Source organism: Haplochromis burtoni, unplaced genomic scaffold (genome assembly GCF_018398535.1).
Source record: "Haplochromis burtoni strain Fernald_Lab_line unplaced genomic scaffold, NCSU_Asbu1 Contig_393, whole genome shotgun sequence".
Lineage (NCBI taxonomy): Eukaryota > Metazoa > Chordata > Actinopteri > Cichliformes > Cichlidae > Haplochromis > Haplochromis burtoni.
Window position 1 is genome coordinate 12,131 of NW_024582754.1, and position 24,900 is coordinate 37,030.

A 24,900-nucleotide genomic window follows, 5' to 3' on the forward strand; every position below is an offset into this window, starting at 1 on the left:
GATTAAAATATGAACTGGAAGCACCAGAATTTGGTTTTATTCAGATTTGCTCAAATCAGCATGAAGGCAGAATGAAAATAGAATTTTCTTCAATATTGTGACTAAGAATTTCATGTTAAAAAGTACTGCACATGATTTATTTTACATTATTGTGAAATATAACTACAAACTATTCATGTGAATTTTATTTATTTATTTTTTTAAAGGGTGGCTTTATTTTTTTTTGTAAAACATACTTTAACTAACCAATACCCATTCATGTCTCTAATGTATCAGTCCTAAAAACTCTGTTTGAATAAGATAGTCATATCATATTCAAACACCACCTCAGATTTCAAAGTGAAAAATATTTTTTTAGAAAAGGCCTGAAAGTGTGTGGGTGGGCCTGTTAAAAAAATAAACATATAGAAAAATATTTTATATACAAAGCAATAAAAATTCACATTTTGAAACCATAAAATTTTCAGGCAAATCAGAGGTGGTTAAGCAGAAAATACTCTAAAAAACAATATGATTATTTAAGATGTAATGACCCAATTAATATTGAGTAGATTTGAGTTCTGCTTATTAGTGCAGCCCTCCACAACAGTCCCACTTTCTCATTTGCCCCCTTGGGAAAATTAAATGTCCACCCCTGATTTAGACCACCACAGTAAACTCCAGTAAAACCAAGACTAAGGTCATTCTTCTGAAGCAAACAGCTTTTTGAAGGAGGGCGACTCAGTGTAATTCTTGTTAGGAGAGACAAATAAAAGCCATGGAGCTTAACATTAGAGAGATTTACTTATTCTCCCAGCTCCTTACTTGATGAAACTTACCAATGTAATACATGTTCCAGATGACATACTTGTATTTGAAGAGCATGTCTTCATTTTTTGCCTTGAGGTGCTCCGTTACACCTTCAATGTCACATTTGTAGAGCAGGTCTAGCACCAGTATGCTCGGCACCCTGAGAGCAACGTTGGCCAGCACTTCCAGACGAGGCATCTTGATTTAAACCAACTCTCACCCCCCTTTTTTTAGTCAGCAGAGTGCTACTGTGTCACATACTGTTAACTAACAGTTTCCCTGTACAGGACACAAGCCCCCAGCACCTTCACAACTATTTTGCTCGTCGTCTTGTCATCTGGAAAACACACAAAACCACAAGTTAGGGTGATGAGAAGAAACCTCTTAGCTGCCAGGCCGTTATTTAGCTGCTTTTGCGCCTCATTTCCAGCCACTATTATTTATTGCTGGATAAATGCATGAGTACTACTGCGAATTAAACACATTTTAAAGTAGATACTGTGTTAAAAAAAAAAAAAAAAAGTGACAGTGGTACACTTACTTCGCTCAGTGACAAACATCACAGCCAAGCAGCCATTTGCTAGCTATCGCTAGTTGCTGCTGTTGCTGCTTTCGCGGCGGCCAATGACATGTTTTGCTAGCAGTGCGCTCAAATATAGTTTAGTTTTTCTCTAACTTCCGCTTTTCCGAGATAAACGGAAATAACCGTCATCAGAAAAAGCGAAATTAAAAAGCTAAAACCATGATGTCAGGGTTAGTAAAGACTCTTCAAATGCAATGTTATGATTCCAGTGGCTTGCGTGGCTATTTCCTGTCCTGACGTCACGTCGAAAGGCACCAATCAGGTTCAAGTATTTTTGATTTCAAAATAAAAGTAACGTCTTTCCACGACGGCTGTCACTACAACTTTCAGTAATGTTGACAAAAGGAAGAAACACAATGAAGTGACACAATGATCATTGCATACAGTGATGTGCAAAAGCCTTTGAGCCACGTTTCTTTATATTTCTTTGTATTTTGTTTCCAAGGGTTAGCCAGATTTTCTTGAAATATTTTAAAGTGAACTTGAGAAATAGTTTTAAGAGTTTTTTCCTTTGGATATCATGGACTGCTTTTCACCCATTTTCAGACCAGTCCGTGTACCCGATCATTTAAAGAGGAATGTTGTTGTTTTTTTGTGTGTGTTTATTTGTTTTCTTGTCTCCTAAGCCACTTTACCCTGATCTATGAGTATTTCTAGCAAAAAAGTCACCTAATTTAAGTAATGAATATTTTCATATCTTTTTCAGAGTCGACTCAAACAATAAAAATTAAAAATAATATTTAATTCCTTGTAGGAATTGTAGACTGTGACAGAATGAGTGATTTCGCTGGTCTTTCCTTACATCTGCTGTCAGACTCAACAACAGAGACTTCACAGATGACCATACACACGCACACAGACACACACACAGACACACGCATCCACACATGTGCAATACCACTAAGTTTAATTTTTCTTACGAAACATAGCATTTTATTCTATTATGTATAGCATTTTATTCTATTGTAAATAGATAACTGGATCTTTTCATCTGAAATCATTGTCCAGCAAGGTTTTTTTTGGACATCATGGGCTGCTTTTTACTTATTCTTCACACAAGATTTCTCCTAGTCATTATTCCTTTTAACCAAATGACAAATTACATTCTCTGACTGTCTCTTTATTTAGGGTCATGAGATGTGGCTCTGAAGCACTGATGCACTGCAACTTTTCAATTTATATTTATTAATATATATATATATTATATATTATATATATATTGATATAATATATTATATATTATATATATATGATAATTATAGTATATATAGATATATTATATATATATATTATATATATATGAAGATGATAGAGAAATAGAGAGAGAGAGAAGAGAGATGACAGAGATATTCCACAACTGTAATCTGCAGGTCATGTATTTGATAGAACCTCTTCAGGAACTTATTCTTTCATTGTGCTGTTTTTACATATGCAGCCTGCAGCAACAGGTGGAGTATTTCCATTTAACTTGTAGCAGTGGATGAACTGCTTCACACAAGAGACAGAGACTCCTTGTTTTCCTTCAATTTAAGTTAATTAAATTCCCCAAACCACAACAGACATATGGGTAAAGTTCATGAATGTACAGCTTAAATATAATACAGATGTACGAGTGTAATGCTGCAAGGTTTATGTGGATATAAACAAAGAGGAATTATGTGTACTTAGTGCATTTGTCGTTACACAAACCCTATACAACATGTTACATTACATAGACAGAGCTGAGTCAACAACAAGCATATGGCTGTTTGGACAGTTAAAATTGTCTAAGCTGTGATATATTAGATTATTTTATGTGGGAAATGAAACAGCAGCTCATCTCATGACCCACTAAGACTCATGAACACAACAGCCTGATGACACACAGATAAAAGAGCTTTTCTCACAGTCATAGCACCAGACAGAGGTGGAGGAAACATGAGTCACAAGAAATAAGAGTCCCTCTGAATGCAAATGTACTTAAATAACACAAGGCAAAAAGACGTTCTGCCGAAAAGTGGTTATGAAGTTCAGAAACATCGTATTCACTGCTATAAACCAGTAGTCCAAACACACCTGGAGAAATATGAGACGTACCTGTGTGTTTTTTAATTTCCATGTCAGATCCTGAACTCATCAGGAAGACAAAGAAACAGAGACTAAGCTGCTTCTAAACTGTAAGAAGCTTGAAACCTAAACCTGAATGTTTCAAAGGATATCCTGAGTGGGCTGATATCAGATGAAACCGTCATGTACACTAGCATATTCTGACTGTTTGCTAAAACAGTGAAAACATGTACCTGCTAGACAGGAATATTTGCCTTAAGGTCAGGCTGAATTTGAACAGTTGTTCATACAAATATATCACAGTAAAGCATATGTCGTACACGTTTTCTGCTGCTCAGATGCACATCCACTACTAATTAATTTTTAATTATTTTTTTTTGGGGGGGGAAGAAAAACTCCAGTAAAGCATTTACTGCACGGAAGCTATGGAGGCTATTTCTTATACTCTGACTAAGAACACCCAAATGTATTTACAGCCGTACATAATGTTTATTACCTCACTTTTAGAGAGACTTTCTAAATATACAGTTATTCTTTAAACTCGGGACATCATTTGGTTCTTAGCAGGTCTTAAATGAGTTAAACAGAACTTCAGCAGAACAACATCAAAAAATATATTACTACACCAAAATGATCAAATGCATTTATTTAATGATCATCAGAAATTGTGAGCATCTTCATAAAAGTAGACGTTTTATCATTCTGCTGTACTGGAGCATTTATGTCAGGAGAGGCAGCAATCAGACAGTTTCCAATCTTCCCAGGAGTGAAGGTCGTCACAAATTGACCGCGCAATGCTCAGAGAAGCCGCAAAAAATCTAAGAGTGACATCTCAGACTCAACAGGCCTCAGTTAGCATGTTAAATATTAAAGTTCTTGACAGCACGATTAGAAAAAGACCGAAGCTTCTTATTTGGGAGGTTCGCCAAGAGAAAACCTCTTCTTTCTAAAATCATGCCAGCATCGCTTAGCTTTGCAAAGTTACGTGTGAACAAACCACACAACTTCTGGAACAATGTCCTTTGGACAGACGAGACAAAAGTGGAGATCTTTGTCTGTAATGCAATGCTCCACGTTTGGAGAAAACCAAACACAGCAAATCAACACGAACACATCATATCAGCGGTCAAGCACGGTAGTGGAGAGGTGATGATTTGCGCTTGTTTTGTAGCTACATGACCTGGATCATGCAGAAAACAATTACTTCAAATTATTGCTGCTGAAGGTGGTTCTTCATGCACCAAAACCATTTCATTTTTTAACTCATTGTGGACAACTTGTGCAGTCCTGTTCAAAAGAGCTTGGCACAGTAAGTCTGAATCATTATAAGAGGACTAGAAACCCCACTTTTCAAGTGCTATAAAACTACATGCTCACTTTGTTATGATAAACACATTTCTAATCATCATTTTAACAAATTTTTTGAAGGCAGCTCAGTGTTTGGTTCCCACGGGCACACACAGCCTATATTGTAACCACGCACAGATACATTTGCTGTCACAATTTTTTGCAGGACTTCAGCTGGAATTTTGGGAGGGAGGGAGGAAGAGTGAGGGAGTAAGGGGAGGTGGGACTGAGGAGGAGGGGAGGTGGATGGAGGTCTGGCTCATAAACCAAAGGGGAATTTTTTCCCCCCTCACTCTTCTCCAGCAACAAAGACCAGGATGGAAAAGTCATTGTGCATGCTGCCTGCAGTGCTTTTTCTGGGACTTTTGACACACAGTGCTGCAGCACTGATAAACACCCCAGCACCGACTAAGAGTTATGCATTAATCAACTACACAACAACAACAAGGCCAACTCTGAATTGGACCGAGGCTGTGAAGGGCGAGAGCAGGGACGGAACGACTCCAGCAACAGCAGAGCCAGACATTTTCACCACCACTGTCAGAGACAAACAGCTGGACACCACGGACACCAGCAAAGAAAGAAACAAGAAAGAGAAAGACCCAAGAGACCGCAAAACTGAAGATGACAAATCGAAACTGGGTAGGAAAAAAATTACCCATTTAGTCTGATTTTTGCATGAAGCTGTGTTATGAGCTCCAGTATTAACTCCATATTAATTAAAGAGGCAATTAAATTGTGATACCTACCTTTTTAAAACCTTTAACACAAATGAAGCTGTAAAAGTAGATGGAGATAATTATTGCTATTATTATATTGTATTTACAATCATAGAAGGTCAAAAAAATCCCAGTAAAGTTAGTTTGAAGTTTAGTTTTAGCTTAGCTTTGCTTTTAAAAATCTCTTCTCAGTCAGTCACTTAAAGGAATATGTATTTCAGCTATACACAGCTGTATAACACTGTTTAGCATTTGTTACTGCTTGTAATACTTGCTGTTGCTCAATATGTTGGATTTAGCTGTTTTGACCTACTTGTGACTGATGTGAATGTTATTAGTTGTTCCCTAAACCACAGAATCCCCTGCAGCTGTAGCTCTCACCTCCCTGATCTGCTGAACATTTGACTTTTCTGCACTTTGTCTCAAATTACATCCAAAGCCTCCACTATTTCCAATATCTGCAGCTTCCTCTACTCCCCGAAACAAGCAGAGCAGGGGGAGGAGGAGGTGAGGGGCCTTCAAACTTCCACAGAACTGGCCCAAGATGATCAGAGATATTTCACATAACAGCTTGGAGCTCGTTTTACATCTGGCATGTGTTTGCTTACTCAGACAAACCACAAAGAGAGAGAAAGGTTAACCCTTCCGCTGTCAATCTCAGAGCTGCTTCTGCAGAGGATCAACATGTGGAGACAGAAACCCAGAGAAGATCTTATCGCGTGACGATTCACTTTTGTTTTCCGCGCAGACTGTCCTCCCCTCGGCCTGGAGTCCCTGCGAGTTGATGACAGCCAGATTCAAGCTTCGTCCTACCAGCGGTCAGGGCTGGGTCCTCACAGGGGGAGGCTGAATATCCAGGTCAGTGGGTCAGAGGCTATTACAGACACTCATCTCTCAGCATTTTGGAAAGCATTGTTAAATTTTATTAACATAAACAAACTGCACACATTTTTTTTAAAACTTGGCCCCTTTGAAAATCAAATAAAGAAATACAACCTAAAATTACCTTTATTAGTTCATTTAGATTGACTGCTGCTTCAAAGACATGAATTTGAATGGATTAAATTTGATGAATCAAGCAGAACCAACTGAATACTATTTTGTTATGTTTCAAATGTTGTGTGTGTGTGAATCTCCAGTTTCTATGCAAAGCGTATTAAAAACAGTTAAAAAAAAAATTTCTTCTGTCAACGTGCAAAATCTACAGATGTTTAATTTATCACCATAGTGAAGAGAAACGTCACCATAAAGGTCCAGGAAAAACTACAGTTACTTTTTGTCACGGTTAGAATTACTTTACTTGAGACTCAGTTTGATGTGGAATAAAGGATTTGGTCCAAAGTGACAAGAAAGTCCACTGGGAAGTGTTAATACATTATTAAATGTCTGGTGCTTTGAAGTTTTTTTTTTGTTTTTTTTTTGGGGGGGGGGGTGTTCTATTCAATTAACTAGAAATTTATTCTCGCTTTGTTAGGTTCTCTTGTTCAACTGTTTGTTAATGCAAATATCTCATTAACCTATAATATGGCAGCGTCTGAGTGCATTTAGGATGCACAGATGGTCAAGATGGCCTGATGAAGTTCAAACTGAACATCAAAATGGGGAAGAAAGGTGATATAAGTGACTTTGAATGTGACATAGTTATTGGTGCCAAATGGTCTGTGCATTTCAGAAACTGCTGATGTACTGGGATTTACCCACACAAGCACCTATCGGGTTTACACAGGATGGTCTGAAAAACATCAGAAAATATCCAGTGAGCTTCAGTTATCTGGGAGAAAATGCTTTGTTGGTGTCAGAGGTCAGAGGAGACTAGCCAGACTGCTTTGAGCTGATAGGAAGGCAGCCGTAACTCAAATAATCTTTCAGAATAGCATGTCTGAATGCACAACAAGTCGAGCCTTGAAGCTACAGCAGCAGAAGACCCACTAGATGCAAATGCTATTGGCTAAGAACAGGAAACTAAGGCCACAATTCACCAAAATTAGAAAACAGAAATTTGGACACTGCTTCATTTAAAAAGTCTTGAACATTCTTTCTTGAACATAAAAATGAGTTCACTGTACTCAAATACTCTACGTAATCACCAGAGCCCTACTCAACAGAGCACCTTTGGGATGCAGCTGAAAAGGGATATTCATATTGAGAATGTGCAGCTGACAAATCTGCAGCCACTGCGTGTGATGCCATCATGTCAATGTGGAGCAAAATCTTAGAGACATGTTTCTAGTACCTTGATAAATCGGTGAGGAAATAATGTATTTCTGTAATAAAGTGGCAAGTAAAGTAAGTGTGTATTTCTATTAAAAGTAGAGAAGCTGAGTTGGTTCAGCCAAAATCAATCCACCATTTCGTTGTACATGTACAATAACAATAAAGGGCTATTCTATTCTATTCTATTCTATAATCAGATATCTTGACTAATTTGATCTCATAATGGGATTAGCCATTCCTTTCAAGTTGTCATATTTAACTTAAATACTTATTTCTAGTGTTTATTACAGGAACTATAAATTATAAAGTATCCACCCTTTAACTTAGCAGGCTCATTAGCCAATAAAATAAAATCGATTCATTGTTTCTTCCAAGAAAAAAATGTACAAAAATTAAATAAAATAATCTGATGAATGCAGAGCCAGAGGTGTTTATCGCTGCAGCCGTCCACTCCTCTTGTTCTGCGGTCCAAAATCTTGAGTCTGGAGTCTGAAAGTAATTTTTTCAAAATTAGGTCAGCACTCTTATGCAATGCTTCACACGAAGGCCAAACCTCAAGTTTTCAGGGAGTGTTTCTTGGATTCTTTGAGACGTGCGTTTTTCTTTTTTTCTCTTCTTTTTTTCCCCAAGTCTGGCATTGAGGATGGAGATCTGTATGATGGAGCTTGGTGTGCCGAGTATAAGGACCGGCACCAGTGGCTCGAGGTGGATGCCCTTCATCTCACTCTGTTTACTGGAGTCATTCTGCAAGGGCGAAACTCCATCTGGAGGTCAGGTAGTATCAGGATTAAAGCTGAGAATCAAAATAATTTGTTAGCATTATGGACATTAGCTCTTCATTGAACATACTGTCTAAAGCAAAGATGGAGTGCTGTGGTATTCTTTGGCTGCCCGCTGCAATGAGCTCACTGAAAAAATATATGTTTGTTTTCCTTTTTGGTCTATGTCATAGTTGGGACTGGGTCGAAACCTACAAAGTTCAGCTGAGTAATGACTCTGTAACCTGGCATACCTCCATGAACGGGACGCAGGAAGCGGTGAGAACTACTTCTTCTATTCTGCGATTTAAGGAACATAGATGGAAAACAGATTTTGAAGTTTCTCTGCCAAAGTGAAATATAGACTGTAAACCAAAACCTTAAGTATTGGTGCAGATTAGAGAGGACTCAGGGTGAAACAAATACAGTACGGCAAAAACTGAAATTCGGGGGTGGCCTTTAACTCATTATAACACACTATATAAACAAACTAAAGTACATAATTGATCAATGTTGCAGCATGCAGTGTGTACAAAGAAATTTAAGGTTTGACTGAAAACTGCAGTTCAAACTCTTTTTTTGCCCGACGCCACATATTTTGGAAAGTCCAAGCTCTTTCCAAGGAAATGAAGGCAAAACAAAAGTTTTCCACTTCATTTTAAAGCCATTGCTAACTCTGCCAAGAAGGTCATGTTTTCAGCTATATTTGTGTTGTAATCATTAGCACAGTGGGCCGAGCAGGCAAACCATCTGCCAAAAGGCAACTGCAGAATCAAACTCAGGCCCACTTCCTGCATGTTCTTCCTCCACTGTCCTGTCACCCCACGACTCAAGAGCTTGTAGCACCTATTTTACCAGCAACGACTTGAATTGTTTTGTCTACGACTTTATCAGTCTCTCACATCGTTGTGGAGGAATCTTGGCGCACTAGTCTTTATAATCTTGTTGCAGTTCACTGAAGTTTGCCTTCTTAAGGTCTGGACTTTCACTGGTGCATTGCAACATCATCTTTTTCAGCCATTCTTTTGTAGATTTGCTGTGATTTTCTTGGGGTCATTTTCCTTTTGCATGACCCAATTTCAGCTAAGTTTTAGCTGTCCAACAGATGGACTCACATTTGTCTCTACAATACTTTGGTATACAGAGGAATCCGTGGTCGACTCAATGAGTGTAAGGTACCCAGGTCTCGTGGCTGCATAACAAGCCCAAATTATAAGCACCGCACCACCGTGCTTGACAGTTGGTATGAGGTGTTTGTGCCGATACGCTGTGTTTAGTTTTCTCCAAACGTAGCACTGTGCATTTTGGCCAAACATCCCATCTCTTCAAAGGACATTGTTCCAGATGCCTTGTGGTTGTTCTGAGGCAATTTTGCACACATAAGCTGTGGTTGCATGTTATTTTTAGAATTAAGTTCTTTGGAAATGGCCTAATAAACATCGTAAATAAAACCTGATAAGGCCAGATTACTTTTATGTTATCCTTATATACAAAACCTTAGGGTCTGCTATCTTTTTTCCATGACTCCACAAACTTATATGAACTCACACTGAATTGTGCAGCTATTTGAAGGAAACCAGAATCCTGAGACGCCGGTTCTTGGGCTCCTTCCTGTTCCCACCGTTGCCCGTTTCATCCGCATCAACCCACAGACCTGGTACTCCAACGGGACCGTCTGCCTCAGGGCTGAAATACTTGGCTGCCGTGTTCACGGTAGGAAAAAAAACAGTAGTCGAGAGGGACACAGCATTTACTGTGGATGTTCAAATGCATTAAGATGTTGACCTCCGAAAGTCAATTAAAAGAAAATATGTAACTGGAAACATCTGCTACTTTCTTTAAGATCCATCTGACATTTACTCAGCGCATGAATCAGGATCCAAGGATGCTCTGGACTTTAGACACCACAACTACAAAGAGATGAGAAAGGTTAGGAAAGTTACAGGTTGAGTGGCTTTCCCATAAACACCAGGGTTTTTACTCATGCTCTTAACGGTTTGCAGATTTGGTAAAAGTTCAGCTTTAACCCTTTTAAGCCTTACACTCCAGCGTGTTTTCTGAACCCTGAAGCTCATGAAGTCTGTGACGGAGGAGTGTCCCGACATCACCCGCGTCTACACTATAGGGAGGAGCTACATGGGCCTCAAACTCTACGTTATGGAGATCTCAGATAACCCGGGCAAACATGAAATCGGTAAGACTTGAAGATATTGGAATGAAACTTTCTGGTTTGTCATATTTCTCAAGTTACCCAGAGTTTCGCAGCTCAGAGGTGCAGTTCAATGTCCACCATTGTTTATACAGCCTGATTTCTGCAGCAGCCCCACACAGGGAGGCAGGGGTCCTGAGGAGAAGGCCTCTCTTGTATAAACAAATGATTTTATTTCTTTGAACCATTGCCATTAGATACAGGCTTGGGTTTAAATGTGATCTGTGGCCACTCAACATCTGCCAGCAAGATTAGTAAAATCAAGTATGGTACAGCTTGTCTTTGTTTCTTAAGAGAAATGTCATAAACACGTTTCAAAATCACTTTGCTCCCAGGCATTTTGCTCTTATGTGTCAGCAGCTGTTTAATTGATTTCATGGAGTAGTGATCAGTGCCAAGTCTCAGAGAAAACACTGAGGCCTTGAACATATTTTATTTTTGTGGTAAAAGCCCAGACTTCAGGTCTTTGGAGTCATGTACTTAGAAATGCCTGGCGCCAAACTGTTGCCTAACACAGACTGCTTTATCTGAGCAATTAAATGTCCTCCTAGTGTGCTGCTGAGCTTTAGAAAACAAAAATAAACTTAAAATCTTAGATAATGTTTAATATGACCTCCTTTTAGAAGTGCCCCAGTCAGTTCTTCCACATTTTTTTATTCCTTGGCATGTAAAGTGGCTCTAAATTTTCCTCTTGGCAGGGGAACCTGAGTTTCGCTACGTGGCAGGGATGCATGGAAATGAAGCTCTTGGTCGAGAGCTTGTCCTAAACCTCATGCAGTATATGTGCAAAGAATACAAAAAGGGCAACCAGCGTATTGTACGGCTGGTCACCGAGACGCGAATCCACCTCCTGCCCTCCATGAACCCAGATGGATATGAAGAGGCTTATGTGAAGGTGGGTAAATCTTAATTAGGCTCATGTCTTGTTCTTTTAAAAAAAAAATAATAATAATAAATTTATATATATATATATATATAAAATATGCTCTTTAATAATCCCCACATTATACTTGTTAATGTGGTGCAGGGTTCAGAACTGTCTGGATGGGCTGAGGGACGATACAGCTTTGAAGGAATCGACCTGAATCATAACTTCCCAGACCTGAACAACATTATGTGGGACACCAAAGAAAAAGCGGCAGATAAATCCAAAGTGCCCAACCACTACATCCCCATCCCAGAATACTACACCAAAGAAGACGCCATAGTAAGGAAATGCATCTTATTTGTGCATTTGAAAAATTCATTTCATTGGCACCACCTGGAGGCTATTTTAACATTGACAGGAAATAGAAACTAAAGCATTAGAATTGACTACAATGTTACAATGCTCACTGTTCTCACAAAGGTCGTGAGAAAGAGCAGCTTTAGTCAGCTTTAGTCGGCGTGCCATTATTTTCATTTCATTGACATGCAAAGGCTCAGATCAGGAAATCATTTCAGAGCCAAGAAACTAGTTTTCCTGAAAGCCTGAGGATTGTCACTCAGTGTCTGGTGACAGTGTTCAAGGCAAACACAGGCTGAAATCCTGCTTAATGACAGAAAAAGATCACCAGATCTACAAGCTTTTCTTTGGTGAATTTCTTCTTGGGTGTGTTTTGTTATTAAAAAGGGTATTTATTTAACTGCATCATATGGGTTAGGATTATTAATCCTGCCATCTGTGTTTTATTCTGAAAATCTTTCCAGTGTCTGATTATTTCACCTGAGAACTGTACTTAAGTACCAGTTTTAGGAGCTAGGCTTAGTGTTTCCACTTGTTTGCTTCGTTGTTAGAAGTTTGACTTTGTGACATTTCAGGGTTCAGTATTGTCTTCCCTCCTTCTTCACATACATCTGACAACAGAATTTACTTCACAAAAACAGGGCTCCTCCACGTTTCAAATGTCTGCGAGTTGTTAGATGTTTCATCAGTGTAAGCAGTGCATAGATCTAATGAGAAATTGCTCGTTTTATCAGACATTAAAGTTGTTGAATGGAAAACAAATGAGAAAAAGGTATATGTTAAAAACCTGTTCAAGATCAAGTCCACAAAAGTTCACAAAAAAAAGAACAAAAGCAAGTTTTTCTGTGCAACATTTAGAATTTTCCTCTCTTTCTTTACTCCATTAACTCTCTGACTAGAGCCAGACCAATACTGGACTTTTAAATCAATTTTGAATTAATATTAATCAATATCGATACAGACTTTTTTGTGTAGAGACACTCCTGGCCATCAATTTGCAGGTTGCACAAGGTTGCACATATGCAGATTACAGTCTTTGCCATGTTGGCTTTACTATTATTAGTCAAGATCATGCTAGAAAAACAGGAAAAGAACTTTAAAGTGCATATAGAAAAGATTTTCCAAAAAGTTGCTCTCACTAATGGCAAACACGCAGTCGCTGATCACACGTCAGAAGTGGCTTACAGAAGTTACACAACTGATTTATGAAGTTATACTAGAGTGCGTCCTGGGTGTCATGAAGACAATCCCACCACAACGTTATGTCTAAGAACATATATTTCTTATAATTGCTCATCAGTGAAACACAATGACTTTAAACACTTTAAAAAAATCTTTAGACCCTCTTACTCTCAGGAGAGAGGTCTGTGAAAGTGATTTTATAGAGAACTGATTGGTCAATAGGAGATGATTTCATACCCGTTGATCTCTAACCTGCAACACAACCTCATGTGGAGCAGGTTGGGTTTGCAGTTTAAGTTACCGTGGCAATAAAATAAAAAAAAAGTAGTGATCCATCGTCATAGTACTGAAACCCCAAGGTCAACCCAGAAGTTACCCAGATAAGGTGAAATCTTGCTTCATCGTTTTGGACGCTATAACGTAGCAACTCTGCTCAGACCAGCTGGTTTTTGGATTTGTAGTATTTACATGATGCCAGCAGGAAAGGAGCGTCCTGTCTCTAATCTTTAAATTTTCATCTAATCTTTATTAATTGATTTTTAAACACCAACAGTGTTAGATCAGCAAATAGCTAATATTGGCCTAATATCAGTCAGACTGTATCTGGCAGTGTCTTCCATGAACAAAGAAAGTAGTCCAAAACAAAAGCATCACACACTCCGTAACAGGAAAACAGGGTCAGTTAACAAATCAGGGAATTAGAAACATCTGGGCAACGAGGCACAGGTCAAACTAATCACGATAACAAAACAGAGGACATAAAACTAAATGCAAAACACAGGAGACAACTAACTAGAAAACTAAAACAGGAAATAACTAAACAGGGAAACTTGCACATCACAGTAAACTTAACATAAAGGAAAAAACCCAATGAACCTAAGACTCTCATACACACAGTAACTGCAAGTAAGAATGCTAAAGAAATAGAAAAGCATGCTAAGAATCAAATATAAAGTCAAAGAGAAATATGATAATGCGCTGTAGTAAAAGACAAATAACCTAATAAAATAATATGTTTTCACCTTTTTTTCTTTACTTTTAATACTTCAGCTTTTTATTTTTTGAATACTGCATGCCTTTTTACTTTTAACAATTTATTTTTTTGCAGATTCACATGCTTAAACTAAACTCCTTCTACCTCTGCCCAGGTTGCACCAGAGACACGTGCGGTCATCAGCTGGATGCAGGACATTCCCTTTGTGCTCAGCGCCAACCTCCATGGTGGAGAGCTTGTTGTTACCTATCCCTTCGACTGCACCCGTGACTGGGCGCCACAGGAAGACACGCCAACAGCAGACAACGCCTTCTTTCGCTGGCTGGCCTCGGTCTATGCCTCGACTAACCTGGTGATGGCCAACCCGGACCGACGTATCTGCCACTACGAGGAATTTCAGTCACATAACAACATCATCAACGGCGGAGCCTGGCACACGGTTCCTGGCAGTGAGTTTCATCAGTCTGTTCTGAGCATGATTTCCGCCATCTGAGACTCATCAGACCCAAAAAATGCTGCATCGTCGTCTTCAGAGGATGTTGTGTGATTTCAGTTAGTGTTACAAAACAAGAGAGCAGATTGAAACACTTAAAAACATTTACTACCAATGTGCAAACATCCTGTCAAATTACATGTCCCTTAAATTAAACTAGGCTCCAGTACATATCAAATTTTAATCTTGCTATAATTTGCAAGCTTAAAAAATACATCAATATTTAACCAAGTTAATCACTGACAGATGTCATATTTCTCTCTATTCAAGGATCAAATTCAGTTCTTTTTTCCCTTAAACCTATAAATTGCACGACTGTTTCACTCAGTATTCACTGTGTTTTCTGTGCCTGCCTTTCCTGCAGGTATGAACGACTTCAGTTACCTGCACACCAACTGCTTCGAGGTGACAGTGGAGCTGTCCTGTGATAAGTTTCCTCATGTTAGTGAACTCCCCATCGAGTGGGAGAACAATAAGGAGTCTCTGCTGGTTTACATGGAGCAGGTAAACCTGTTCAAAGAAAATGGTACAAGTTATCACGTGGTTTTCAAAGCAGTGGCTCACACGGCAGCATTTTCTCCTCTCTCAGGTTCACAGAGGCATCAAAGGTGTGGTCAGGGACAAGCTCACCAAAAAAGGAATAGCAGATGCTATAATCAAGGTGGAGGACCATGACCATGACATCCGATCAGGTCAGCCAGTTGATTTTCTTTCTAATGAGCAGGGTGTTAAAGTAAAAAGTGTCAAACTACAACCATCAAATGGATCTTTGTTTTAGCTGTATTTCTGTGTATACCAAGTTAACAGCCTGTAACCAAACACACCGAAAGAACCATTTTGACAATTGCTGTATTTGAACTGTTGTAAATGACTTACTGACCTGTAATCCGTCAAACATATCTCTGATATCAAGCCATTTGGAGCCCCGAAGAACATTTTTGTCACAAGATAGAAGCTGCAATCAGTTTTTGGCAAAATTATTCATTTATCTTCTACAGATGCATTAACCAGTAAAACCAGAAACTTAGATTAAAATTCTGCAAACCTCATTTTTTTCTGTAGCCACTGATGGGGACTACTGGCGTCTTCTGAACCCAGGCGAGTACAAGGTGATCGTTTGGGCCGTGGGTTACTTCCCATCCATGCGTCGGTGCAATGTCGGCATGGAACCAAATCCCACCATCTGTGACTTCATCCTCACCAAAACACCCATCCAGAGGCTGAAGGAGATCAGGGCCAAAGGGGGGAAGATCCCGCAGGATCTTCAGCTGCGTCTTCGTGCTTTGAGGCTCCGAAAGCTACGGGCTAGCACCAAGGCAATCAACCGCCGCAGGGAGGGTCAGCGGATGAGAAGAGCTCGGTCCTCTCAAGCCTGGAAAGCATGAGAGGAGATGGGAGAGCGGGCTCATGAACTGTCCTCTGGGAAAAATTACATTTCTGCTGTTAAAGGAGCTCACCTGGTTAACAAAAAGTATTTCTCAAATATCAAAACATGCAGACCGTTTTATGTCTCTGACACTGTTCTCAGTTTGGGGACCCTTCAGGCTATGACAGGCACATAAACTCTGGGGCACAATGTTATTGCAGAACAGGTTTTTAAATTGGTTCAAGTATCCTTACAAGTTACGCAAAGAGTTCCTAAATTGTGAATTTACTGTTTTTTTTTCTTTTGTACATTAACTAAGGTGAGGATTTCAGTGTCAGCTGGCCTGATGTCATAAATTTTCTGAAAGTGTTTCTTTTTATTTTAGTTTGGTTGTCTGACTAAAGTCCAACTGGACCAATAAAGTTAAATAACTGTGTTATCCAGTGTATTTAATCTGAACCTAAGATTAACAGAAGTGAACAGCTGAAAGAAACTGCCATTGGTTGCAATCTGAAAGTGAGGACATGAGATGAGTGGAAGGATGAAAAAGAGGGAAATCTGCGTGGCACGTGGACAAACCTCAAATCAAATGAGCTTTATTTGTATAGCACGTTTAAAAGACATCAAGCGTTGGCTAAAGTGCTGAACAGATGGACAATGTAGTCAAAATAAAAGAAAGAATTCAAATAAATGAGATAAAAAATTAATTTTCACTGTGGACATCTAAATAAAGCCTGTGGCTAGACACCAATCCAGCCCACTGAATGGCTTAAGTTTCATAAATACATCTGTTTTATTGCTTAAATACTGCCATGCCCATTCATACTACACCAAATTAGATAACCAATAGACAAACAATAAATGTCTATCTACTACAAACATTTCTGCAAAAAGGATTTTTTATGTCTTTTAATAAAAACTTTGTTTTATTAATTACAGTCTGGCCAAAGAGTTATCACAACTTTGTCTGCAATTGTACACATTTAATTCTTGCAACTTAAGCCCAAAGAATCATGCAGACCAAAGTTATCACAGCTAATTAAAACTAGATGTGAAAACCCTCCCAAAACAAAACAAATTTAAGACCTTTGAAAAACATCAAAGTAAAATGATTTCTTGAACTTATAAAAATAAAATAAAAATATAAAGATTATAGATTATGTAACTATCTGTTAGTATTGTCGAAATCTGCTAACAACATGCCTAATTATTCACTGACAGGTGCTTTTATTGAGACTCTGCACATCTGCAAGATTGAACATCAACTGTTTTTATTATAACACCTGTACGGATTTTCCTATATCTTGCCTTTGACATATGCCCTCCATCCATAAAAAATATTTAAGAAATAAAAACTGAAACTAATAAAACTTAACTAAAAGTAAACATTTCAGACAATAAAATACTGTTGATAACAAATATATTAATATGTATATATATATATATTATATATATATGTATATATATATATATATGTATATATATATGTATGTATATATATATATATGTATATATATATATATATATGTATATATATATATATATATATATATATTTGTTTCAAAGTTATATATATTTTAATGAAATTACACATCTTGCCCTGTGGTAGCTCAGATAGGCTAAAATCTGTACAATATAGAGCAGGGGTATAAACATAAGGCCCAGGGGGCAGAAACACCCCAGCAAAGAATCCAATATGTCCAACTGGATGGCTCTTGGAAAATCTGAAGGAGGGGATAGATTTTGGACTTTAACTGTATTTTCATAAGATTTACAGTTTTTCCCCACTGATAAACACCCCCTGCAAGTCAAGTAATAATGTGATGTAGGGTGTTTCAGGTGCAACCAAAGTCTTTCATTTTCAGGCCAATCATGTACCTGTGTAAACATTTTTCTGCCACTGACAGAAAAAAAAAATGACAGACTGTACATAAGCACGTGAGATCCTTTGCTACTACTGTTGCAATTCCTACATGTATTTTTGGCTGGATTAGCTTCTTTTCTGAAGTAGTCAGAAATTGCATGCTCGTCCTCCTGTGTATTTACAGCACCGTGAAAAAGTCTTGACTCTTCATTTTCAGTCTAGTCCTTATATGATGTGATTGAATGAATAGGATTCTTCTCCCCTTTAGATAATGTTTAATTGTTTATTTTATAACTCACCAGAGCATCCATCCATCCATCCATTGGCTTCCGCTTATCCTTTTCAGGGTCGCGGGGGGCGCTGGAGCCTATCCCAGCTGTCATAGGGCGAAAGAGCATAAAAATAAAAACCATTTCTTCCTTTAACTTGCTAATCCTCCCATGAGGAAAGTCATTCTCAGAGTTGGGACTGCAGCAGATGTGAAAGAGTTTGACTGACATATAGAGAAGAAATTCTAAAGACAATTTAAAAATAAATCAATAAATGAAGAGAAAATTAACAATAAAGGACCCAAACACAGAGCAGTCAGCAGTGAAAAAGAAGCTAAGTTTTTATTTCTGATAAGTACCATTTTTAGTATCGCTGTCAGGATTACTTACTCTGTGTAACCAGGTAGGAAACAACAGTGCATCTACCCTTCCCCCTCCCCAGCTGTGATCGCCACAAATACTGGGAGCATTCCTTTAACCCACAGCTGAAAACAGGTTAAAAACCCAGAACCGGAGCAATAAAGCAACAAAGAAATTCCTAAAAATGAACCCGGTGTTTAGTTACTATACCTGAAGTGAAAATGGCAGATAAGACACTTTTCCTCAAAGAGCTCATGAGTATAATAAGTGAAATAAAAGCAGCGGTGAATACACAGCATCCTTTAACCATCAGTTCAGTCAGTTCATTTTAAAGTAGCTGTTTACAGAAGAAATGTCTACTTTTTTAAAAATGTCAGTAATCCGAGAAATTAAATAATTTTAAGAGAAAGAAAGACGACAGAGCTGAAGGTGAAATGGACTCCGTTTGCAACATACTGAAAACACATTTTGAGCATGTAACTGAGGTACAAAGTGTTAAAAGCATCTTTTCTCATTGCTTGCAGGACCATACAGTGAGCTAGAATCTAAGACTCCACCTGTGTTATCACCTCAAACCCAAATGAAGTTAAATGTTATCACGCACTTTTCCCCCCAACATTTTGTGGCACTGAGTTGAGACCAGAAAAGAAGAAATAATAGCACTCACAATTAATATAAAGTTACCCCTAACAGCCAGTTTGCATTAGATTAGCACAAAGTGGAAACAATTGGAAGCAGCTAGCCCAGCTTTCTCTAACAGAATTAAATGTTATCCACTGGCACACTGAGTAGCCAAGGGAGACAGAAGTGCTAATTAATAATCTTCCCAGTGATTATGGTAATCTTACCACTGGCTTTATAAAGGTTTTTGAGGTCATATGCAAGTCGCTCGTTGTCAGCCAAATTGGACGAGATACAATCACCATTCAGGACAGGAAGAAAATGTGTATTTCCCCCAACAGTTGGTGAGCAGTTGCATGCTGTTGCTAGGTAAAAATCTGCCTCAAAGAGGGTCCTACTGCAAAATCTCAGAGTGCTTTGGTCGCTCTCAAATTGCCAGGGCTGGATGTTCTCTTCGTGGAAGACACCGACTTGTCTGCAAACACTCGCCAACTACTAGTCAAGCAAAAAAGTGCAAAACAAACCAGAAACGCTACAAAACCAGAAAGTTTTGGAGCGTGGGTTGGAAAAATGCAAACTTTTACTTGGTGAACATTTTGTTAAACTAGCAGTCAGACTAGTTGGTGAGTGTTTGCAGATAAGTTGCTGCTTGATGCAAACTCCATGCAACCACAGGAATCTGGTAGCAATCAAAGCAATCACACGGAGGGCTTTTTTTTTGGGAGGGGGGGCATAATTGGGGGGTTTTAACAACCGATTTCACATGTGTCGCCATCAGCTTCTATCTAAAACTTGTAAATGACAGACAGTCAAGGACAGTGTCCAAAACTTGTGTCCAAGACTCATCCAAGATGGCAAACAAGTAGAGCTGGTAGTCACATGACTGTAAAACCCTGAATATTTGGAGTGATTAGCCAGCATTTTAACATTTTGTGACTGTAGGGGGTGCTGCTGCACTCTTATCTTTGCAGTATCTTTTTTTTAACATTAAGGTTTAGAGACACAGGTTCAGAATTTAGAGCATCTAAACACTGTCAAATATACACCACTAAATATTGAGTGTTCAATATATCCATAAAGCAACAGTTCCCCCTTTAATACCAAAGGCATGAATGTAGTTCCATCTCAACACCCCACCAGATGTGAATGAGACACTTCCCAAAATGTGAAACGAGAGAAGATATTTCCAAATCCACAAATAGATACCCACTTTTAGCTCACGGCAGAGAAGTCCAAGTAAAAAAAAAGAAAGAAAAACAAACAGAAACAAAACATTTGGCATCTAAGAGCTCAACACAGAGCCTCACATAAATAAGAAAGAAGAATTATCTTAAGAGGCTGGTATGCATAGTATACGCTTCTGTCTTTTTTTTTTTTGTTTGTTTGTTTCCCTAACAGCAAGTTTCCATCTACTCTGCAGTCAGTCAGTATGTACTGTAGCCAGTATACATTACAGTTGTAACAATCAGGCATGTGCTTACAGCAGCTATACAAAACACAAAAGCATTGCTCTTACCAGAACAGTCAAAGCAATTTGCTCCTTTAAAGAGGAGAAAAGCCTTGCTTATCAACTTTATGCTAACACAAGCAAACGTGAAACACTAGGTGTGACAAAACAGTGTGGATTAGCACTGTCCAAAACCCAAAAAAACTTAGGTTCAGGGGTAGAAAAAGCACAATTTCATCTTGCAAATGTTAAATAAAGAATGTAAAGAATCTTTCTCAGTCAAAAAAGTGAACATGCCACTGATAAAATAAAAAGGCCGGCAATATTCTACAGCAAGCATTAATGAAACAGCTTATATGTCTGTCTCCAGCTGTCTGACAGCTCCAATGCAGTCAAAAACATTAGAAACACATTAGTTAGCCTCACTATTTGAACATAGATACTGAGGCTAACTGTAAATACGTTTAGTGCACCATTCTGTTTGAGTAACACTGGAGAGGAAAAAAGCGAAACAGAAAAAAAGTGAAAAAGACAAAAGTAAGTCAGATGAAAATATTTTAAAGAGTTGCATTTTCAGATGAAACGATGTAGATGCTGCGAGACGCAGGCAGGGTTGGGAAGCCAGAGCAGCGTGCTCGATGTGGAAAATCTATAATAATGCCAGCAATGTTTAAGGGAAAAATACTTAACTGCTACTACATTTTCATTTTTACAAAGAGTGGGTGTGGAAAAATCTGAAAATGAGACACTGACAGCAGCTGGACTTCAGCAGTTTCCACTTACAGGAAATGAAAAGTGACTCCAATGTATCTACTCTTAAAGTAGCCTCAGTGACTGTGAGAATAGCATCAAACATCGTGCTACAAGTAGTGCCATAATTCATACACCAATAAAACCACTTTAAAAAAACACTATCAAAGACCATGAAGGCAGAAACAGGGTGGAGACAGAAAACGTACTTGAAGCCAGGGGTCAAAGTTCAGATTGTATGAGCAGAGAAGCAGCACCTGTGGAGAAAAGGCATGAGCAGAGCAGCAGAGAGCGACACGATGTGCAGCAGAGGACGCTGAATTGAGACGACCAGCGACAGACGAAAGCGCCCGTTCCTTACTCGTCACTTTAGGATTCATGTCCGCTTGCATCCTTAGTGTTTTTGTCCTGAGACAGCAACATCTGGGTGTGCCGAGTCTCAACAAAATCAAAGTTTTTTACTGCTATAGAGAACGAATCTTTAATATGAAAACGAGCTTGTCCTTCACTGATGCCACGTTGCGCCACTGTCTCTGAGAACAAAAGTAAAACCCAACTGATCTTTCTTGCACTGCCTTTTTTTCTTCTTAAAGTTCAGGGTCAGTGAGGTTTCCATCCACTGCTGCAGTCTGGCCACCGGTCCACAGCTCAAGTCTTCTCCGTTCTTCTCCCATGTCAATGGCTATCAGCTGACACTTACAATCCAAACTAACTTTGCCTGCTTAGCTGCTGCAGACCTGGGTCAAGAAGTACTTTTAGGGTTTGTTTCTTTAGTTTATCGGAAAAAGATTCAGACAAACAGATGCCGGGAATCCGATTTAGGATTGCTACACGTTTTTTTCTCCTTTTTAGAGTTTTTGACAACTTTTCCTTTAATGTTTCCGACAGAAGCTAAGCATATTTCTCAGTAGCTAAACAATCTGTAAACACATAATGGCAAAACAGTAAAAATCAAAGCGATTAAGTAGCTGCACTAAACTTGGGCAATGCAAGGTTTTTATAGATTTTTGTGTGATTATGAATAAATTAATGCTTCTTTGATATATTCTCAGACTTGCTGTGCATAAACCCTAATCAGTACTTCTTCACTGAGGTCTGCGACACTTCTTTCTTCAACAGCACCGGATGCTAAAACTTGGGCTGGTAAAGGGCCACACGCCCACTGAGGCACCCTGAGGCCAGCTGGCAGTGTGTTGGGGAGAACTTTGTGGTGAGCACTACGTCACTGTGCGAGTAGATGGAGCGTATCTCCCTGAGGCAGCTGGTCTGGATGGGCAGGCAGTCGACCAGCTCGCCACAGCGCTCGTCGAAGGCCAGGAGGCGTACGCCGTAGCCGTAAGGGGAGCAGATGAGCCGTCCATCTGGGCTGAAGCACAGCTCCTTGATGTAGCCCCGCCCCACGTTGGCCTCCTCGATGTAGTGGGTAAGGCGGAGGGAGCAACGGGGGGAGACCAGCGGGCGAGTGGGTGCTCCCTCCTGGAACTCATACACACACGTCCACTGAAGAGAGAAAGGCAGTGAGAAAACAGACATACAAGTGATGCAGTTTAATACCAGATGATTAAACACGCAATCGCATCAGCGTCATCACTGGAAATACAGCCTTTAGTGGCCTTTTACTTGTAAGCTGCTTAAAAGTATGACACTGCACTTCAGTTCTACAAGAAAAGTGGTCAAATATACAGCCAGAATTACGCTTGTTAATGGCTAACAAAACTTTTAGAGGGAACAAATATTAGTGAAGGCGTATTTTAGCCTGTGTAGATTACAGAAATAGCTTGAAGAGGGATCTTGGTGGTTTAAGGCATTTTAATAAACAAAACTGTGATTATGTCAGCTTCATGCACCGCTCCATGTTTCTCACCTCTTGGTCATCCGTGTTGCTGGAGCATCGGATGAGTGTGGCCCAGCCTTTGGGATGGAGCTGCAGGGAGGTGATGCAGTTCCCTCTGTCCCTTTCGCCGGGGATCTCTGGAGTTAACACCTCCAGACTGTTTCTGGGAGACAGCCCTACGAGCGCAGTTTTTCATAACATTAAAGACAAAACCTCATGTGTCAGTAGTTTATCCCTTCTATATCATGATTCGCCCTGACCTTCTCTATGAGGGTGGAGCTTGCTGGAGTCATTTCCCTGGCGAGGAGTACAAGCGGATCTGGACGTTGATGTGCCTCCATCTACAAAATCATAAAAGGCATTTATAGGTTTTTTTTTTTTTTTAAATAAACACCAACCTAACGTGAACAATCCAGCTGATAAACATGAAGGAACATGAGCAAAAACACTTCATTAATTTCCAAATGAGCCTGATCTGACCTGAGCTGAGGGGAGTCCGTCGTGCTCGCAGCATTCGGTAGCTGCCCACCTCTAGGGACTGGGTGAGGTCCAGGTCATGGAGGATGAGCAAGTACCCTGAGGAAGTAGAAATGAGCATCTTGGAACAGTCAGGTGTCAGGCGCATCCTCATTAAGTAGCGAGTGTGGAAAAACTTTTTGTGTGGGCAGCCATCCTCTGTAAACCTATAAAGGCAGAGGAGTAATTAAGGTTTAACAGACAGTTAGATTACAATATCTTATAAAACCCTTCCTGTATAGATCAGCCTTGGTGCAGACCCTCAGTTCCATTTCCTCAAATCAGCTGTTCTAGCTCCTGCTCCCTCCCTTTATCCCAGCTTTCTGATTGGTTGCCCTTTGCATACAGAAAGGTCAACCAGCAGGTGGTTTGGGCTTCTGTGGTCTAATATCACAGACGTAATATGATTATCTCAGCCAAAGCTGTATCCTGGAGATGATCATATTAGAGCTATCCACCCACATTAATATCGCATAGATCTGAGACCGGGAAAAACTGACTGAAAGATTTAGTGCAGTGCGAAACCCGAGGTTTTAGCTCATGACTGAAATCAGTATTTGAAATTTTTGTCATTTTTGTATAACATGTAGTAACATATATGAAACTAAATAACTAACAAACTAAATTAAAGCATTTTGATTGAAAGCCAAAAGAAACAAAATCCAGATCACAATAAGATAACCTGGGCATGTTGAAATTGGTTTGAAGTACAGGCCACTTCTAATAAGGATATACTTTATTTTCACCATAACTGCACATGGCACAGAGACACAACGAGCACATGGATGTAAAATAAACATACCGTAGACAATGGCTAACCTGTTAGTGTCCCATGTGATGACATTACCATCGAAGCCAGACGTGACAAGGAGACGAGTGTTGGTGTCATACTCGATGTTCTTCACCCAGCTGGCATGCCCGTGCAATGAGCAAACCTTTGAGTTAAGCTTACGCAGATCCCATAATGCAATTGTGGTGTCGTCGGAGCAGGTGGCAAACAAACGATTGTCCAAAAACCTACAGGGAGAGCAACACAGATTTAGGAAACCCAGTGGATAGTAATTTCGACACAGGTTGACCAATCTGGGGCGCTTCTATGGGCAGAAATCTGTATGTGCCATCAGAAACTGAATTTGAATAAGTTAAATTTGAATTTGAATTGCTCAGATTGAATCTGAATTGTAACTTGAATAAATGCTTTTGAAAACTGAATTTGAATTAGTCTAATTTGAAATTGAATTTATGGTTTGAAAATGAATTGATTTGCTTTGAAACTGCATTTTATCCTTTAAAAATTCAGCTCTTGAATAATTT

General features: G+C 39.2%; 3 protein-coding genes and 1 long non-coding RNA gene across 4 annotated transcripts in view; 1 reads left to right on the forward strand and 3 right to left on the reverse strand.

Moving 5' to 3' along the window:
* Window positions 1-1,623, reverse strand: part of zmp:0000000662 (RING finger protein 145) — a gene marked incomplete in the record, with an annotated part of 9,681 nt that extends 8,058 nt beyond the window's left edge. The window contains 2 exon segments of the mRNA XM_042212790.1: window positions 819-1,126; window positions 1,331-1,623. Coding sequence (XP_042068724.1) covers window positions 819-987 — 169 coding nt within the window.
* A 3,403-nt stretch (window positions 1,624-5,026) lies between these two features.
* Window positions 5,027-16,361, forward strand: cpxm1a (carboxypeptidase X (M14 family), member 1a). Its single transcript, XM_005946937.3, has 13 exons — window positions 5,027-5,407; window positions 6,233-6,342; window positions 8,329-8,468; window positions 8,651-8,735; window positions 10,019-10,169; window positions 10,300-10,385; window positions 10,527-10,650; window positions 11,364-11,560; window positions 11,693-11,872; window positions 14,221-14,515; window positions 14,924-15,063; window positions 15,149-15,251; window positions 15,622-16,361. The coding sequence occupies exons 1-13, from the start codon at window positions 5,083-5,085 to the stop codon at window positions 15,942-15,944; spliced, it is 2,259 nt and encodes a 752-aa protein (XP_005946999.1). The 5' UTR covers window positions 5,027-5,082; the 3' UTR covers window positions 15,945-16,361.
* On the reverse strand, window positions 15,178-15,745 carry LOC121811988. The gene is made up of 3 exons (XR_006052787.1): window positions 15,605-15,745; window positions 15,440-15,514; window positions 15,178-15,272 (listed from the first exon to the last, which is right to left on the reverse strand). It is a non-coding gene; the product is annotated as an uncharacterized LOC121811988 (long non-coding RNA).
* Window positions 16,362-18,381: 2,020 nt separating the features above from the next.
* wdr32 (WD repeat domain 32) overlaps window positions 18,382-24,900 on the reverse strand; it is a 31,267-nt gene continuing 24,748 nt past the window's right edge. The window contains exons 3-7 of the mRNA XM_005946936.3: window positions 24,406-24,603; window positions 23,551-23,753; window positions 23,331-23,411; window positions 23,101-23,246; window positions 18,382-22,736 (exon numbers count right to left, since the gene is read on the reverse strand). Of these exons, the coding sequence (XP_005946998.1) occupies window positions 22,365-22,736; window positions 23,101-23,246; window positions 23,331-23,411; window positions 23,551-23,753; window positions 24,406-24,603 (1,000 nt within the window). The 3' untranslated portion in view covers window positions 18,382-22,364. The remainder of the gene's footprint in view (window positions 22,737-23,100; window positions 23,247-23,330; window positions 23,412-23,550; window positions 23,754-24,405; window positions 24,604-24,900) is intronic.

Coding starts and splice junctions, on each gene's coding strand:
- cpxm1a (XM_005946937.3), top strand. CDS start 5,083: ATGGAAAAGTCATTGTGCATGCTGCCTGCAGTGCTTTTTCTGGGACTT. Junction 10,651..11,363: donor CCCGGGCAAACATGAAATCG/GTAAGACTTGAA, acceptor TCCTCTTGGCAG/GGGAACCTGAGTTTCGCTAC. Junction 14,516..14,923: donor CTGGCACACGGTTCCTGGCA/GTGAGTTTCATC, acceptor CCTTTCCTGCAG/GTATGAACGACTTCAGTTAC.